Source organism: Phyllopteryx taeniolatus, chromosome 3 (assembly GCF_024500385.1).
Source record: "Phyllopteryx taeniolatus isolate TA_2022b chromosome 3, UOR_Ptae_1.2, whole genome shotgun sequence".
NCBI classification, from domain to species: domain Eukaryota; kingdom Metazoa; phylum Chordata; class Actinopteri; order Syngnathiformes; family Syngnathidae; genus Phyllopteryx; species Phyllopteryx taeniolatus.
Genome location: NC_084504.1, coordinates 19,935,444 through 19,954,366, shown reverse-complemented (window position 1 = coordinate 19,954,366; position 18,923 = coordinate 19,935,444). Strand labels below are relative to the sequence as shown.

At 40.1% G+C, this 18,923-nt stretch overlaps 1 protein-coding gene across 2 annotated transcripts; it reads left to right on the top strand.

Moving 5' to 3' along the window:
* Nucleotides 1-1,084: 1,084 nt before the first annotated feature.
* On the top strand, nt 1,085-18,374 carry prodhb (proline dehydrogenase (oxidase) 1b). Of its 2 annotated transcripts, none has more exons than XM_061767400.1 (15): nt 1,085-1,420; nt 1,484-1,898; nt 6,684-6,817; nt 9,957-9,982; nt 11,488-11,595; nt 12,385-12,449; nt 12,542-12,658; nt 12,750-12,823; nt 13,201-13,282; nt 14,707-14,799; nt 14,898-15,044; nt 15,134-15,309; nt 15,797-15,895; nt 15,979-16,067; nt 16,982-18,374. In XM_061767400.1, exons 2-15 carry the CDS (start codon nt 1,584-1,586, stop codon nt 17,170-17,172), a joined length of 1,716 nt encoding a protein of 571 aa, XP_061623384.1. In that variant the 5' UTR covers nt 1,085-1,420; nt 1,484-1,583; the 3' UTR covers nt 17,173-18,374. The 2 variants fall into 2 exon arrangements, with proteins under 2 accessions (XP_061623384.1, XP_061623383.1); XM_061767399.1 differs by having other exon boundaries at nt 1,152-1,420; nt 6,609-6,817.
* Nucleotides 18,375-18,923: the final 549 nt, after the last annotated feature.

Here is an 18,923-nt window from a genome sequence, read left to right as displayed (position 1 = left end):
GTGTGTACAGTATATATTTGTCGATTAACTTCATTTAAAGTCTGTTTGCAGGGCCATAACCTTTTTCACTGATCTTCAAATAGGAAGACTTAACATTTGTATATCATAAAAATTATGCAAACATAAAACTATTTCACTTGAGCCGGGGGGGGTGGGGTAAATAAAATCTGTTGGGTGTGCACATAAGCGATGCAGTATAGCAAACTAAGTCAAATAAGACTCAAAATTGTTAACTTGATACCTCTCTGACAACATTGATCATAAACAAGTATGTGCATGATAATCAGTTGATCGTGAAGAAAGAATTCAATTGAGGCAAAATGGAATTGGCTACAACCAGCTGTCGATAGACTGTCTAGTCAAGCAGTTTGACATCTGCAGTTCTCCCACGCAGATCTACGCTATGGCAAAGTTCTAAAGGCAGCATTACTCTGCTCAATACGACACTGGAATGGAAACAGGAGTTCAAAACATTCAGTGAGAGATTCTCCCAACCCTTGGAAAAAGAATACCCATCCATTCATTTCCATAGCTTATCTTGTCCACATTTGGGTTGCCAGTCAACTGTAGTCTTTTCTCGCTGACTTGGGGTAAGAAATATCAGTGCTTCTAATTAAGTACAGAGTGTGAGTGTACTTTTGCACATCTGTGTATTTTAGATAAACAAATGACGCTTTACATGAGCTGATGATGTCTGTTGTCAGACACTACATTACTCTGTTACAATTAAGTAATTTTGGAATACATTTTACTTTTCAGTGTAGTTTTAATGCAACATACTTTGAACTTTGCTCATTTTTTTTCAAGAAGAAACACTACTTTTATTATGTTACTTTGAGATACATTCTACTTAAGTACAGAATGAGGCTTTACATGAGCAAAGGTGATTAGTAACACGCTACATTAATCTTTTATATTTACTTAAGTAACTTTTTTTTGATAAATTATATTTGTCAGGGTCTGTACTCAGTCGTTTCTCCGTTCTGGAGTAGTTATTTCACTCATTTCGCTCGTGGTCCTCAATTATTTGGAGGACTACTTTTTACTTTCACATGATTCATAGTAGGCGGCACGGTGGGCGACTGGTTAGAGCGTCAGCTTCACAGTTCTGAGGACCCGGGTTCAATCCCCGGCCCCGCCTGTGTGGAGTTTGCATGTTCACCCCGTGCCTGCGTGGGTTTCCTCCCACATCCCAAAAACATGCATTAATTGGAGACTCTAAATTGCCCGACTAGTAGGCATGACTGTGAGTGCGAATGGTTGTTTGTTTCTCTGTGCCCTGCGATTGGCTGGCAACCAGTTCAGGGTGTACCCCGCCTCCTGCCCGATGACAGCTGGGATAGGCTCCAGCACGCCCGCGACCCTAGTGAGGAGAAGCGGCTCAGAAAATGGATGGATGGATGATTCATAGTATTCCTTGGTAAGTCTACTCTCACTTGAGTACAATTTGTGGCTACTCTAACCACTTCTGTACTTCACACAGACACTCCCCCACTGATGTGGAGCCTCCCATCCGAAGGAACGCTTCCAGCGTGCCTTCCCGCTGGAGCGTCATAGATAGATAGAACCATTGCTGGACTCACATGTTGCCGGCTTCAGCTGTCACGCGAGCCCGGGCCGAGGCGCCCCTCCGGCGGCTACTCACCGGCCGAAGACCGCGGATATCCGTCAGCACCAAAGCGGCGAGCCGAGCCCAGCACACGCAGGTCGACGTCGGAAGTCGACATGTTGACTCAGAAGGACGTTCTGCTATTTCTGGACGGGCCAGCGGTGGGATATCCGTGGACTTTGAGCAGACCAGAGAGGCTTATAAAAGCAAGGACTCGTTGGAGCTCCTTCGAAGCCTGCTGGTTCTCAAGATGTGCTCCTACGACTTCCTGGTTGAGAAGAATCAAGAGGTAACGACGTTTAACCTTAACCCTGGCCTTCAATTTACTGACCACACTTTCCTCCAATGTAGTGTCAACGGTTGTGCCAACTTCAAATTAAAGGCACCGTAAAACAAAATATTGTTATATATGATGAGATTACCATGCTTTTAATACTACACAGTTACTACATGGTTCTGAAACAGGAAGTGCCACTGTTCACTTAAAATGATTTGGACCATGAAACAAAAGATTAGTAATAACAAGAATAGTTATCATACATACTAAACACAATAACATACTGTACACAACAGATTAGTACATTTGCACAATATGTATCATGTTAGGGATGTACAGATACCAGTATCGGTATTGGTGGCGATACTGCACGTGGCACTGGTGCTCGTAAAATTGCTCCGACATCTCTGGCTCCGAGTGTGGCCGTAAAGGGTTATTGGCGGTTCTCATGTCAACAAAGATGCAAGAAAGCCTAAAAGGAAAGCAAGCTTGAACGCAAAGATCGGATGTTGGCTCAAGTCAGGGAGTCTACCGCTCGTGGAATAAAGCGACTGAAATGCATCTGCGACCATGTCATCCTTGACCACATAACGAGGGCATGACAGGACTATTCTGTCCTCTCAAAGCTTGCAGTGTGCAGTTTGGCAGATAAACAGTTCTTCAAAAAAGAGTCAATGTGTGCTTGCTGCAAGCTTTTACTTGGCCCATTCAGTTGAAGTTTACTGTAAAACGAACACAAAATAACGGTAATTGCACGTTGCATATTTAAGAAAACTCATAACTTCTGACAAAAGTCAGCTATCTTAAAGCTAACAAAATACGAAACATCATAGATGGGCTAACAAATTAGTATTGGTGTGGCGGTATAAACCTTTAAATAACGAAGAGTCAAACACAAATGATACAGCAACATATACAGAGAGATGAGATAACAATACTCACAGGCATATCTTATTTCTACTATATAAGAAACAACATATATTACTGTAGCTTAGCCGTGACGGTGTTCTTTGTGTCTTTTCATCAAATCTACGTCATCTGCATGCGTGCAGCACACTGCCCCCTGGGTGTCGTCCATAACAGAAGCAACACATACTTAACTTTGCAGGAGGAGTAGGAGCCATGTCAGTTGTGTGGCGATAATTCAAAGTAAATTTTTTAAATCTATTCTAATATAATAATTATATTATAACTATAATTTAAAACTAATTTCAATTTTTGTAAAAGGGTTATGTTTTAGTAAAATTTAGTTCAATAAGTTAAATTTTTGAAACAATATTTGATTAAAATAAAACACATTTTCATCACAATTGAGAGATGTAATGTTATGATCAAGTGTCGGTACTTGGTATCGACGAGTACTCAAATGTAAATACTTGAACGCTACCATCTCTGAATAAAAGTTGTATCGGTGGATCCCTATATCATGTATGAGGCGTTTCTAACAGTTAGCTACCTTACAAGCTGGAGGGCAAACATTAAGAATAAAATCCTAACCCTAACCTAGAAACAGCTCTCAGTATGATTCAATGCAACATAGATATTGATATTGTAAAATTCAATCCAAACTAGCTTTTTTTTTAGCTTGACACTTGCATGTTTAATTCAGCTTCTGTATTGGAGCTCACTAGATGTTGTACCGAATGAACAGTCCAATAACTGCTCTACTGTATGTAAGACAGATACATTATCAATGATGTAACAGTTCCTCAGACACAGCTAAAAAAGATACTCTAATTTATCCTCATGATTTGTTTTCAGACACGAGATGAGCAAAACAACTCCAGTTGCGTGCGAGCCTCGGGCTAGCATGTAACTCTCACCTCTCAAATTACAACTTGTTTTTACAGGCAAGCCAGCGTCCCTGTATGTGGAGCGCTTGTTGCTTTCATTTATCGTCACCCTCTCGTCAGTGTTATACAGGATGACTGGCCACGACACAACATCACTTTGGTTTCATTCACAGGTTCCTCAGTTCATCCATTTTCTATACAGTGGAACCTAGAAAAGTTGAACGTTAACAGCAACAACATGCCTAGAGGAGGAATGTGAGTTATGTCATGAAAGGTCTCAGCATAACTGCGCTTTTTTGTGTGGTTTCTTTTGGTACCTTTCTGTGGGAGAGGAAACATTTAATGGAAACAACAGAACAGAAGCTGTTGCTACATAGGCACACCTTTGTCCTTGCTCCTTAATACAATATTAGTACTAATAAAACCAGAGTAGAATTAACTCTACAGCCGAAACTAAACAGATCCTCAACTTTAGGGCTTACTCGCTTTGGTTTGTTATTTCAAGGGCATCTTGACAGTAGTCAGGAAGTAGACTAGCATCTCCAACAGCCACCCATTTTATATAGTGCTTGTCCTCATTAGTATCGTGGGTGAGCTGAAGCCTATCCCAGCTCATTTTGGAACAGTGGCCTGGGACACCCTGAACTGGTCGCCGGTCAATCGCAGGGCTTATATAGACAAACAACCATTCACACTCAGATTCACATTATTTAGTCTTCAATGAACCTAACGTATAGTTGAAACCAGAAGTTGACGAACACAATATAAAAAGAAATGATTTTCTTCTCACTGTCTGAGATAAAAACAGACTTCTTTTCCTGTTTTAGGTCAATTCATGTCTTTATTGACAACATTTGAGTTCATTAGAGACACACTTGCGGATGTCTTCGAAGACACAATGGAAACACACTGCTTCTTTGTGTAACATTGTAGGAAAGTCAAAAGAACTCAACCAATATATAAGGAAGATAATTGTGGACTTGCACAAGTGCGGTTCATCCTTGGGTGCAATTTCCAGACTGAAGGCACCTCATTCATCTGTTCAATTATATGCAAGTATAAACACCATGGTATTGCCCACCCATGATACCACTCAGAAAGGAGACAGGTTCTTTGTCCCAGAGAGGAATGTGCTTTTGAAATGTGCATATCAACCCAAGGACAAAAAACAAAAGAACTTGTGAAGATGCTGGCTGAAAGTGGAAAGAGTGTCATTATCCACAGTGAAACGAGTTCTATACCGACATGAGCTTTAAGGCCACTCTGGCAGGAATAAGCAATTTTTCCAAAAGAAATATCTCAAAGCTAGATTACAGTTTGCAAAGGGACAAACATATTAATTTTTGGAGACGTCCTGTGGTTTGATGGAACCAAAATGTAACTGTTTGGCCATAATGAGCATCTTTGCTTTGGGAGGAAAAAGAGAGAAGCTTGCAAGCCTGAAAACACCATCACAACTTTTAAATACAGCGTTGGAAGCATCATGTTGTGGGGTTGTTTTGCTTCAAGAGGGACTGGTGCACTTCACAAAATAGATGAGGAAAGAAGCTTGGGTGAAAATGGGTCTTCCAAGAGGACACTTCACCGAAGCATACTGCCAAACTGGTTACATAGTCGTTTAAGGATAGCAATGTAAAGGTTTTGGAGTGGCCATCGCAGTCCTGATCTCAATCCTACTGAAAATTTATGAGCAGACCTGAAAAGACATGTGCTAGCATGCTTGGCTCAACTGTTCTGTCTGGAGGAATGGGCCGAAATTCCTGCCAACTATTCTGAGAAGTGGGTTAAAGTCCCTGTAAAATATATATTTTTTTAAATTTCACACATCACAAAGAAGAGTGCTGATTTAAAATAATGCTAAGTATATGAGGCTTCAAAATTGTGAAAAATCAAGCCGTTTTCTCCACTCTCAAATGCTGTGGGCATGTATATATATATTTCTATTCTCTCAATTCACTTTACAGTGTCTTTAAAAATTTTAGCACATTGGAAGTGAATGGGGTGGCATGGTGGATGACTGGTTGGCACATCTGCCTTACAGTTCTGAGGACCGGGGTTCAAATCCGGCCTCGCCTGTGTGGAGTTTGCAGGTTCTCCCCATTCTTCGGACACTCCGGTTTCCTCCCACATTCCAAAAACGTGTGGTAAGTTAATTGAAGTCTCTAAATTGCCCGTAGGTGTGGATGTGAGTGCGAATGGTTGTTTGTTGATATGTGCCCTGCAATTGGCTGGCGACCAGTTTCTTCTTGCCCAGAGTCAGCTGGGATAGGCTCTAGCACTTCCGCGACCTGAGTGGGGAGAGGCGGTACGGAAAATGGATGGAGGGAAGTGAATGGATTGCGATAGGTTTCAGAGGTGCCACTCTACCTCTCATTCTGCACAAGGGTCACTTGGAAGCTGGCGACTATCCCATAAATTGCAGGCGGTATTATTTTGCATTCATGAGACATACTGTATATAATATATTATAGAGATTTAAAAAGGCTTCCCTTTCGCGCTTGTCACCTTTGACTTTACAAGATGAGTTAAATGGGCTGCCTTTCTTTATGTGTCCCTGTTTTAGAGGAATTTCTGCCTTGAGACTTGCAAAGAAGCTTCCCTTCTTAATAAAGACATGTATCGCTGCTTTAAAAGTTTTGCACAGCCAGTCATGTCAGACGAGATGGTTCCTTACAAAACTTGCCTAGACAGAACTTGCCACTGTAGGGACATTGTGACTGACATGAGCTGCGTAGCGCCTTCCATCATCTAAATGTTGTCAAATACTCCTGATGAGGCGACACAGGCACCCACAACGTTAGAATATTCAATAAACTGTGAAGCTGAGCGAAAAAATGCAATACCTGCAGTAGTTCTTTCCAACTCACCAAACTGAATGCGTTGAAATGATTCATGAAAGGGTTGCATCACCCTGTCTCTCCCTGCTCAGATAATGGATTTCGGTAAAAAGGTGTTGGGGCAGAAAGCCTTTGATCAGTTGATGAAGATGACGTTTTATGGCCAGTTTGTGGCCGGCGAGGATCACAAGACCATCAGGCCGCTCATCCAGAAGAATCTGGCCTTTGGTGTGGGCTCCGTGCTGGACTACAGTGTGGAAGAGGACATCAGCCAGGAGGACGATCCACAGACACCAATGTTGTAAGAAAGTTGTACTACTGTATTTCCACAAATATCTGCGTATTACTCACAAAATAGTTTTAGCAACAATCATATTGTACTGGGAAACCTGAATTCATTGGTGCAGCAAAAGTGACAAATTATTTGTAAAAATTTTTTTTTATGAAAACCTTTTCCACACAATAGCATTTTTTATTTTTTATTTAAATAATCCAAAACAATATATACCTTGACATTCAAACATAATGATGTATGGAATATAAAAATTACACAGATATAAAATATCAATCTACCAGTAAATATGCATCCATCCATTGTTCTATACCGCTTGTACTCACTAGTGAGTGGGAGCCTACACCAGCTGACTGGGCGAGAGGCGTGGTTCACACAGGACTGACTGGTTGCCAGGCAATCGCAGGGCACACAAACAACCGTTCACACTCACTATCACACTTAAGGACAATATAGTATTTAATTAACATAAGAACATGTATTTTGAAATAGGGGAGGAAGCTGGAGTACCCGGTAAAAACCCACCAACCACAGGGGAGAACATGCAAACTCGAAGCCGGAGTGCAGATTTAAAACCCCCAACCTTAGAACTGTGAGACGGATGTGCTACTCACTTGCCACCTTGCAATATATCAATGTATAAAATATAATCATGATACATCCATCCATCCATCCATTTTCTACCGCTTATCCTCACTCGGGTCGCGGGCATACTGGAGCCTATCCCAGCAAACAGCGGGCAGGAGGCGGGGTACACCCTGAACTGGTTGCCAGCCAATCGCAGGGCACATTTAAACAAACAACCATTCACACTTACTTTCATTCCTAGGGACAATTTAGAGTTTTCAATTAACCTACCATGCATGTCTTTGGGATGTGGGAGGAATAATAATCATAAATAATAAACAAAATAATGAAAAGTCAACATTTTATTTTTTTAAGAAACTCAAAATTTTACGAAAATATGATGTTTTTCTGTTCACTTTTTAGTCTGGAACATGAAGAAATTGAAGAAATTATTGTTCCATGGATTGAAATAATAATAAGTGTTATAATAATAATAATTTGTCGCAATGGCACTAATCCACACAGGCATTTACTTTAGCTTTAACTGTTGGATTTTGACCCTAATGCAAAATTACCCACTACTAATGGCATAGGCTTATTGTAAATGGGAACATTTTAATAGTATTTCATCCTTGTTTGATGCCAAAAACATACAGCAAATATATCACTCCCGTGATTGGCTACTGAAGAGCATGTCTCACTTGTTAGGAATTTTGTCACATGAGGCGCACGCGGCTGATATGACATCATGTAAAAGCATGTGAACGCTGTGTCCGGACAGAAGCAGCAGCAGCAAGGACACACTATTTGGAGCACGTCAAAAGCCATGCATGATGGCTTTGAACTAACTAACTGTGTTTTTTTTTTCCTAATTACATTTACCCTCAACAAGACAGATGGAGTTGTCAGGTTAATTCTCATAGTAACGCTGACCTTTTCCATTTCAAACGTTTAGTTTAATGAAGGACAGAATAAAAGATTGCAGTGTGTATGTGTTTTAGTGATGCTGACGTACGCTGACAGCTGACTTAAAGTTTAACCTTTCCATACATTGCATAATAACATCAGCTCAGCTCCTTTACAATGACGTCTATGGTCCATCTCAAAACATCATGTTTTACATGGTATCATCATTGTGTGGAATTGTTGATTAATCGTGTCTTGAAGCAACTGGGATAAAGTGGATTGTGCTACTCAGATGGAACTGGCAGATGTTCTTTCAATTCAATCTCAAGTAGGTTACTGTAGAAAGTGACCACATTCAAATTATTATTTTTTGCTTCCAAGTCAGTGATTTAGGATATGGATAATGGCAGCATAAAAAAAGAAGAAGCTGCCAATCTGACTCCTGTAGAAATGGTTGGACTGGATTATACTCCTTCAATCTGTGCTTGATGTCATCAAAATAAGACAACCAGGTCAGGGTGTACCCTGCCTCCTACCCGCAGTTAGCTGGGATAGGCTCCAGCATACCCGCGACCCTAATGAGGAGAAGTGGTGTAGAAAATGGATGGTAGGACTGTTGTCATTGCCTGATGCTGTGTAGTTGTTTACGTGAGGGCTGTTTCAAGTGTTTAGTAAATGGAAACATTGATATTAAATACAAGTAAAAATAGTAAGAGTATAGAGAGAGTAAAGATAAATAATTTAAAAACGTTGCACGCACTAATATGTGAATTTATAACCTGTACAACTCTAATAAAAATGCAATATTTTCAAGAGGGGAGGTAAAAATAAACAACTGAGATAATGCGGTTGCACAAGTATGCACACCCTCTTGTAACTGGGGATGTGGCTGTGTTCAGAATTAACCAATCACATGCAAATTCATTTTAAATGGGAGTCAGCACACACCTGGCACCATTTAGAGTGCCTCTGAATAACCCCAAATAAAGTCCAGCTGTTCTGTTCAATTGAGTTGTACAGGCTATAGGTCAGATTAATCGTGGAAAATGGTTTCAAAAGATTTATCTTGGTCTCTCTTTTTTTTTTTTATAAATCGCAAAAATCTGGCATTTGAAGAGGAGTGTGTAGACTTTCCATATCCACTGCAGACCTGCAGTGTAAATTTAGCCAATGTACAGTAATTTGACATCACTTAGCAGTCTGACCTCAAATACCTTGGATTAGATCTTTCAAAATCAATAGAGATCTCGCGCTCGACGCAAGATTTTGAAGATTGACTGTGATAAGACGACAGGTGACAAACGTGTGTGGATCGCAACTCTGAACTCGTTCACCTTGACTCGCTTCAAATAGGCCTCAGCTACAGAGTGGGCTGGCAGTGCTACTGACTTGACAATGTAACTCACATTGTTCACACCTTCACAAGTACCCACCACCAGCATGTACCGTACCTCCATTTTGTCATTAGGATTAAGGCAAATGTCCTTGCAATCGTTGCAATAGTGAAAAAAAAAAATCCTGAATCCTTGCCCTTTCCCTCTAAATCTCTACAAACGGTCCTGCTAGCAAACAAATATGGTGATGAAGCAATCTAAATAAAACACTTAACACACATAAAGCCCTTAAAACTCTACTTTTGAAAGTACTTAATTCACTCTTGTTTCTTCTCATTTAGCTCAAGTGCATCCAGTGAAGAGAAAGGTCAGTCGCCTCACTTGATTTTCTTTCACACAATATACAGCACTAACTTTATTCCTGGTTATGGTACGGTGTTATCGGTTGCTGGTAAGTGATTGTCATACGGTCCAATTAAAAGCATGTTCTGTATCTCCAACATTTTGTGAGGTGTTTCTTTTTATGTGCTAAAATTTTTAACAGAAAAAAAAACTGACAAAAAAGACTTTGTTGGGGACTACTACTAAGTAGGGCTTGGACCAGCACTATAAATCCTGATTTGTTATTCATGTTAACAGTAACGAACTTCAGTTTTTGGACATTAGGAGATGTTTTTTTCTGTATAGTGAGCGCCAATGGAGAGGAAAAGGCTTAACGTGCACAAAATCCGTAATATTGGGGTTATCGTTTTGATATTTGCAGAGGTTGATGTGTGCATGAGTAGAGCTGTCCACATAAATTTCACTGACGAATGATGGCAGTTTTCGGACATGGTTAAGCTTTATTACGCTTATGTTAAGCGCTTTAGAGCCGTTACATTAGAGAAAATTTCCTAGGCACAAACAGTGAGAGCAAATGGTGAGAGAACTGGAGTTACTGGAGTCGGCTGTATGTCTGTAGAAGAGACACAATTTTCAGCAGACTGTGCACTATGAATTGAAAGTGTCATGAAAACCAGAGGCTGGAATTTAACAGAAAATAATTGATTGCACTAAAATGCCAGCACAGAGCGGCAAAACAAGACAATTACAAGACAACTCACACAGGACATGACAATATTCTAAGATTCGTGTGATTACAGTCTGAAAATTCCGATTTGGTAATGGCATTTTTAGGCCCAATCGAATCCTAACTCGAATCGCCACTGATTTGTGCACAGCCCTACTACTAAGAATTAAAAAGCACAGTGGTTAGCACATCTGCCTAACAGTTCTGAGGCTTAGGGTTCAAATCTTGACTCCAGCCTTCCTGTCGAGAGATTGCATGTTCCACCCTGTACTTTCCTCCTAAATTACAAAAACATGCATGTTAGTTTAATTGAAGACTTAACTGTCCATTAGTGTGAATGGGTGTTTGTTCGCCAGTGCCTTGGAATTGGCTGGTGACCAGTATACTAGCCAAAGTCAGCTGGGATAGAAAATGAATGAATGGAATGATGGATGTGTTTCATTGGACAGCAATAATAATCTTCGGAGAGCCAGGACTCTTGTTTACCTTCTTTGCCATTTCATTTCCACTATTTTAATCATATTGCCTTATGCTCTATATACAGTAGTATATGCTGTATTTACAGTATGTAGATATTTTCTTTAGGACTTGTTTTATAATCTTGTCCTGCTGCTTCTTGCTCACTGCTGTGGCACAGCATTCACAATATAATAATAACTACCAGTGTTGAAAATTGAGCTGTATTGTCTTGTGATATAGATTTTTTATCCTGTTCTACTAATGCAAACCATTATTTTGTGCAAGTGTACCTAATTTTATGAATCTGTGTGATTGCAAGCATGCACCTTTGTTGTCACCACCAGGTGAGGACTACAAAGATACGTTTGGTGGATCCCAAACATATTTCTATGCAGATGAGAGCAAATGCGACCAACATATGGAAACATTCATTAAATGTATTGAGGCATCTGGTAAGCAAACAGAGGTTCTGTACCTATTAAAAGATATGTAAAAAATGTTCAATGAATAAATTGTCCAATTAGTGTATAATGCATAGATAGCTGACGAGACTGGTCCCAGAATGCAATGCAATAGCTGATGTGTTGTCATATATCTCCTCCGCTCCTCAGGTAGTATATGTCTCGTTTGAATAAATTTTAGGTTGTGATTTTATGAAACATAATCAGTGGTGCGTTTTCTAAAAACACAAGATAGTTTGCTAGAGGTAATTTTCTTAGCCTTAATTTCCCTCACAGGATGAATAAAATATCTGTTTATTTTCTATTTTAGCTCCTGGGGTCCGTAGGTTTCTCAACCGGGAAGTACCATTGCCTTGAAGCGACAATTTGGCAAAGCCCTCAATCATAAAAGTTTAACTTTTTGTGAGATGTTTTAAAGTCAGTGATAATTAATACTGAATAATTTTAGACATTGAGTCATTAGGCTGATTTAAAAAAAAATAATAATAAAAATACAAATTATAAATTACATTATGCATACCTAACTGGGTGCTTTCATAAGCGAAAAAGGTGAAATAGGTTTTTAAGCAGCGTAATCAACTATTAATTAAAACGATTGTAATTTCCAACTAAAATGTGTTCTTGGTAATGAGAATTCTTATTGCACTATGTATGTACTAATTGCAATTTAAAACATGTTTAACATTGCAGCTGGGACGCCCCTAAATTCACCCCTGAGTCGTAAAAAATGAACTATACTAGTATTGTACTAAAATAATGTCTATCTAACATCTACAATAGGTGGGAGTTCAATGGATGGCTTCTCTGCCATCAAAATGACCGCTCTGGGACGACCTCAGTTTCTGGTGAGATGTTTCAGCTGGACGACATCAATGCGTCAATATAATCACTCGTCTTGTTGTAGCATTGTGCTCATCTGGTACGTTTGTTCTCCAAGCTCCAGTTCTCTGAAGTCCTGGTGAAATGGCAGCGATTTTTCAGCTTCCTGGCATCCATGCAGGGTAAAGATGGCGTTGATGTCTTAGAGCAAAAGTTGGATCTTAAACAGATGCAGGTGACTTGCTTCTTCTCATATTGAGCTTGTTCTCGACACAATGTTTGTTATGTTGATAAAGTACTGTACTTTTAATGTTAATGCATTAAAGGAATTTTTGAGCAGTGTGGGTGCAAATGGGGACTTCTACAGTGTGCTAACTGCACAGAGGGAGAAAACTTCAGGGTAAGTATGAATATTGTAAGAATATCTCTCATTCGTAAAAGTTTGCATTGTAATAGCATCTGTTGTATTCCTAAAAAGCCTTAAATGTAGCTTCCTTACCCAATCAGATACCATGAAGAAAGCAATACCATTTTTGAACCATATTGAGATAACAATATTATCTGTGTGTGTTACAAACACACACAATTTCAATTGCATCCAATTTAATCTGTGACTTAGTTTCTGCACGCAAAAAATGTTTGTGGAGGGGGACAAATCTAATATGTCTTGGGTTAAAGCAATGGGACACGATGATCTCGTAGCTAAAACATAAACTGCTGAAAAAACAGCAACGTTAAATGGGTGCTGGCTATATTTCTGATGCTCTGTTTTGGCAGCACTTTTGACCTCCTTGACTGGGACAGCCTTTTCGATGACAGAGCAAACCTGGCGGAACTGCTTGTGGTCCCAAATGTTCAGGTCAGTCATGAGGAAATACAGCACCTTTCCCTTTCTTGTGTTCATTTGTCCATCTCTCTCTTTCATGACATGGATGACATGAGATGGGCTGTTCCATTTATGCGAATGTAACTCAAAATGAAAATAAATCCCTGTATTTCTACCTTTCTCTAGATCCTCACTTAGATGTATTGATTTCTACAATAGTCCATTCACCACCCCCTGGACAAGGTTTTGTGAAGTTATAGCAGTGGGCTAGGGCTTAAACTGGTGTTAAGAGCCCCCTTTCAGTGAACTAAAGGGAGTGCATGGAATATGGACCATTTACATTTGTGCCAGGGACTGTACAGTGAATCCCCGCATAGTCGCGATTCAGGATTTGTGAATTTGCATATTTACAGATGTTTTGTTTTTTGAGCTTGTCCTCCGTTATTCACAGAAAATCTTACCTATTTGCTGTTTTTTTTTCCCCACAGGCCAGAGCAATTAAAGCATTACTTTGGTCCCGCCTATTGGAATATCGGTGTTGTTGTTGGGCTTAATTCCTTGATAGTGTTTTTTAAGTTTTTTAGATGTCCTGTTTTATTTTGGTCCTTGAATACACCTTGTGCATAGTCAGAAATGAAATTTGCTTGTTCTTGCTTCTCTCAGCTACTAATACTCCATGTAGTCTACTTAGCCATTACAATTTGCTTGTATTCCCTATCATTTACTTTCGTTTGTATAGTAAATCCCAAAAGCTGAGTTTAATGAATTAATACCATTTGTGCAAAGTGCTGGTGCGCATATTTGTTTGCCCATATGTGATGTCAGATCAGTTTGTGCTAGCATGTTATTAAGGCTAGAATGATAGCTAATAACATTGATAAGCCTCATGTGGACATGGTTTGTTTGTGCTGAATAATGTAACTCCTGTAACCCCTAACATGGGTTCATAATTGTGTACATGGTAGATGCAAGGTGTTGATGCTTTATGATCCTCTCAGTTTTAAGTGCTTGCTGGCATCTAGCAATTACAAACCCCTTTATGTCGAGGGGGTCTGTCACATATTTGATAGATCAGTCAGATTGTCAGATTTTTTATATTCACGGCAGGGCTCGATCCCTACCCTTAAGAAATGCGGGGGTTGAATGTACTATTTTCATTCTGGGGCATGGGTGAAATCCCATAACTGGCTTCACATGGACTAAAGATAAAAGTTGATTCAAGCTTTATTTAGATTCTCACTGAAAAGTTTTGTGGGAAATGGTTCTGCAATTTTTGCATGATCCAGACAAACCAATAGACAAAACAATACCCTCTGCCTTTGTGCTCGGCGGAGGTTATTATACTAACCAAATCACACTTCCTGTTAGCGAATGATCAGGAGTTAATCACTACCTTGTCTTTGTCATTCCATTAGGGCCCATTAGTATCTTAATAGTCCTATTGCTTGTTTGGTCAGCTTGGTGAACTGGAGCCTCTACTGCAAGACTTCACTGCAGAGGAGGAGGGACAAATGAAGAGGATACTGCAGCGCATGGATATTTTAGCAAAAGTAATCTCTCAGAGCCTGATTGCACAGTATTAGTGTGTGTTAAACATAGTGGTAACAAATAGTGATTATTATTATTATTTTTATTTTTTTAATCACAGCACGCCGTAAAAAACGGCGTCCGCTTGATGGTGGATGCAGAACAGACCTACATGCAGCCGGCCATTCGCAGACTAACACTGGATATGCAGAAGATTTACAACAAAGATAAGCCAGTCATCTTCAACACCTACCAATGCTATTTGAAGGTCAGAAAGCAATATCACAGTTGTAACATTATGCAGTTGTAAAGGTGCTGTGAGATCTAGATTTGATCATCTTCAGTGTTTGTACACAGGATGCTTTTGACAACATAACTTTGGATGTTGTGTTATCTCGACGTGAGGGCTGGCACTTTGCTGCCAAGCTGGTGCGAGGGGCCTACATGCACCAGGAGCGGGAAAGGGCCTTGGAGTTTGACTATGAGGACCCCATCAACCCTGACTACGAGACCACCAACGCAACGTACCACAGGTAAGCATAGGAGTTTGATCTTTCAACAATATTGTTTTTGGTTAAAAACAATACCAATGTCACCTCGGCAACCATTACGATTTTTAGTATACATGGCACCACTTATCATTAAAGTTTGAAAAAAAAATAAAAACCAGTAAATAGGGCGATAACGGAGTGTGCCTTCTATGCCGTGTGACCAAGTATTCTTATGCCGCTGTGCAAACTAGTTCATTGTGAGGTTACAAATGATGCACAATGTGATGCACAATGTCTTGATCATAGAAAATATTTGTATGAAAAACACTTGTAGGCTATAAATTTAAAACAATCAAATGAACAGAAAGTACGGTTGTAACTGAGCTTTCCTTCTTGCGCAGCGTGACGACATATTCTTACACCGCTGTGCAAACTAGTTGATTAAGCATCATTGGTAACCTCAAAATGTCATAGTGACAGTAAATATTTGTGTGTGTGTGTGTGTGTGTGTGTTTATACATATATCCAGATGTTTGGATTTCGTGCTGGATGAGATTGCTCTTAACAGAAATGCCAACATTATGGTTGCTTCCCATAATGAGGCCACAGTGAAACACACACTACGGAGGTATATTTTCACTTCTGGTCATCCTCGTCTGAATCTTTATAAATGCTCATCTTTTATTAATTTCTTTTCTATCTGGCCATCAGAATGAATGAGCTGGCTCTGTTGCCCAGGGAAAACAAAGTGTTCTTTGGCCAGCTCCTGGGCATGTGTGATCAGATCAGCTTCCCACTGGGTGAGCAAAACACACACATGAAGTCACAGCTTACCTTACGTTCCCCTCCGAAACCTTAATGGGATGGATGGTTTAAGGCCAAACTCTGCCTTGTGAGAATTAGCAGCGTGACCACAAGCCCATGCAGTGACATATTAAGTGAGTCACCTTGGCATTGACAGGTTGTCTCTGTGAGCCGCCGCTGTCGGTTTTCGCCTTGTTGTTTGTCAATCAAACACAAAAGCAGCGGCATCGGGAAGGTGTCTGCTCCACTTGAAAGGGTCTTGCATTCGTGTAAGACGTGTTTTTTTTGGTGGTTTTCTGAAGGGACAAAACAGCCAGTGTGGCCAGGCTTTGAAACCCAGGACTTTTACTATATCTGATATAGAAGAGTGGAGCACATGGATATTTAAAAAAATAATAATAATACATTTTGGACATATTCCTACATCGGGGGTCAAAATGATTTATGTCCACACCTAACAGGGTTTGAAATAGAAAGAGAACTCATTTATTCTCCAGCACATGTGGGCCAATCAGAAGCCTGAAAAAAAAAAACATTAGCTGACAGACCCTGCAGTGGTTGCCAGCCAGTCGCATGGCACACATCGAGAAACAACCATTCCCACTCACAATTACACCTACGGTCAGTTTAGAGTCCGTAATGAACCAAACATTGATATTTTCTAATGTGGGAACACAGCCTTTTAGAAACTACGCCACATCCCATCTGATTTGGGGAAGGCGGCGGCGACACCCTCGACGGATCTCCTGTCAGTCACAGGGATGACAGACTAAGACAGCTAACAATGCACACTCTCATTTACATGTGCAGAAAATTGAGTTGTCATTGGAAGAATCCAGTAAGAAACTCCACACAGAATGAACCTGACATTTTCCCCTGTTGTCTCCCATCACTTTATCTGCAACCCAAGGCCAAGCAGGCTTCCCCGTCTACAAGTATGTCCCCTACGGCCCAGTGAACGAGGTGATGCCCTACCTGAGTCGCAGAGCCCAGGAGAACCGAGGCTTCATGAAGGGCGCCCAAAAGGAGAGAGAACTGTTGTGGAAGGAGCTGAAACGTAGATTGGCCTCCAGGGAGCTTCTCTATAGACCGGCATACTGAAATTAGTGAGGAAGAGATGTGGTGTCTTCTTCCTGTCTTTATGTTTCTTCTGTCGGTATTTCATTCTTTTATTTCTCCCAATGCTGTGTCCCCCCCCAACCCATCAGTTGTTGATGTCTCCCACATGCTCTCCGCCTTTACATTTCTGTCCATTCTTCATTTGCTCTCCTTTTGTCTGCAAATTACTAGTATCAATCAAGTGGGCATCTCAAGTGCTTTTATCAGACTCGTGAAAATGTCAACAAGTCCTGGCCAGCCATTTTTTTTCTTCCACCTATTCATCAAGCACAAAGACAACAACACGCACAACTAAGAGGCATCATTTAAATGGTAATAACTCCATTATCTATATTGTCCATCTTTTATTTTGTTTAACAATGGACACCCACAATTCACCTTGATGAGGTGTCTCTGTATATCTGTGTTTTAAGCTTGTTCACGAGCCAGTGTGACCTCATTACATTACTTAAGTTGTTATTGTGCCTTGTACTAAGGATTCAGGGAGGGAATCTTCTTTTTATACAAATACTTGTAAGTCTGTGCGCTTGTTTTTATCTTGGCACACTGGTACACCTACACATTTTAGTGAGATCCAATCAGGTATCAGTACTGTTTTATTATCATAGATACATTTGTTATTATAATTTGGACTGGTGTAGAACTCCAGTGCATCACGTTGCTATAATGCAATTTATAAAAAAAATTTAAAGGACCTTCTCATGTAGCTGAAGTAGCCAGCAGTTAATACCTTTCTGAAATTGGTCCATATTAACTTTGTAAAAGCAGAATTCTTGATATACTTTATGATCATGTATTAGATCTCATTACATTGTGCAGTTGCACCTGATGTTGTGGCCAGTGAGTTACCTCAAATTGTGCCCTCAGCTCTGATGGGTGGCGTGCCTCAATGAAACAAAATAACGCAGCACTTCAAATAAAGGTTTTTTTTCCCCCTGACTCTTAAAAATTAACACATGGGCGCCGCTGGCTGTCTTTTCGACAACACACTCAACTTGCGGGCCAGACATGGCATCAGTAAAGCTGAATCTTACTGTCAATATATGTATGCATTATGTACTAGATATGTATGTATATGTGTGTGTTTGGAGGTTTTGATTGATTAATTTTGCTTGTAAATATGTGTGAAGGCAGCGGTTTACATTTGAGGATTTTACATTTGCTTATTAAAATGTAAATGACAACAGTGGGTTTGACTGCAATTACTGCAAAATACTGTTTACTGTTAGTTTAATAACGTGTCATGTTTCACTATGTTATTGACGCTCAGTCAGTACTTGACGGCAACCCATCCTCATGATAATTACGTAAATTTGGGCCATCCACATTCTGAACAATGTTGTTTTATTACAGTTGACACTTTGCTCACTACACATCACAGAGGTCCAATGCAATAATCAGCATTCAGAAGACACACGCTTAAGTTTTCTGTGGAAAAGCGCCACAGAGTTGCCAGTCCTCCTATATTCAACTGGCTTAATTAGGAATCGTGTTTTTTTTTAATGCAAGATGTGCCTTTTGGGCATCCATTTGCCAAGAAATTCCTTCTTACAGACAGCTGCAGTTTCCAGTTAGGAAGATAATTGTGTGTGAAAAAGGCCACAAGTCAAAACAGCGCAGGCTCAGTAAATTCTGCCTCCATTAAAGCACACGACTCAGTAATGGAGGCAGCCAGAGCTAATTTGCTTTACATAATGAACGTTTACTTTGTCTCATGCAAGACATTCTTTTGC

Bases quoted from the DNA above. Each gene is read 5' to 3' on its own strand.
- prodhb (XM_061767399.1), top strand. From the start codon at position 1,584: ATGTTGCCGGCTTCAGCTGTCACGCGAGCCCGGGCCGAGGCGCCCCTC. The intron at 12,824-13,200 runs GTAAGTATGAAT...CTGTTTTGGCAG, and splicing joins CAGAGGGAGAAAACTTCAGG to CACTTTTGACCTCCTTGACT. The intron at 14,800-14,897 runs GTAATCTCTCAG...TTTTAATCACAG, and splicing joins GCATGGATATTTTAGCAAAA to CACGCCGTAAAAAACGGCGT.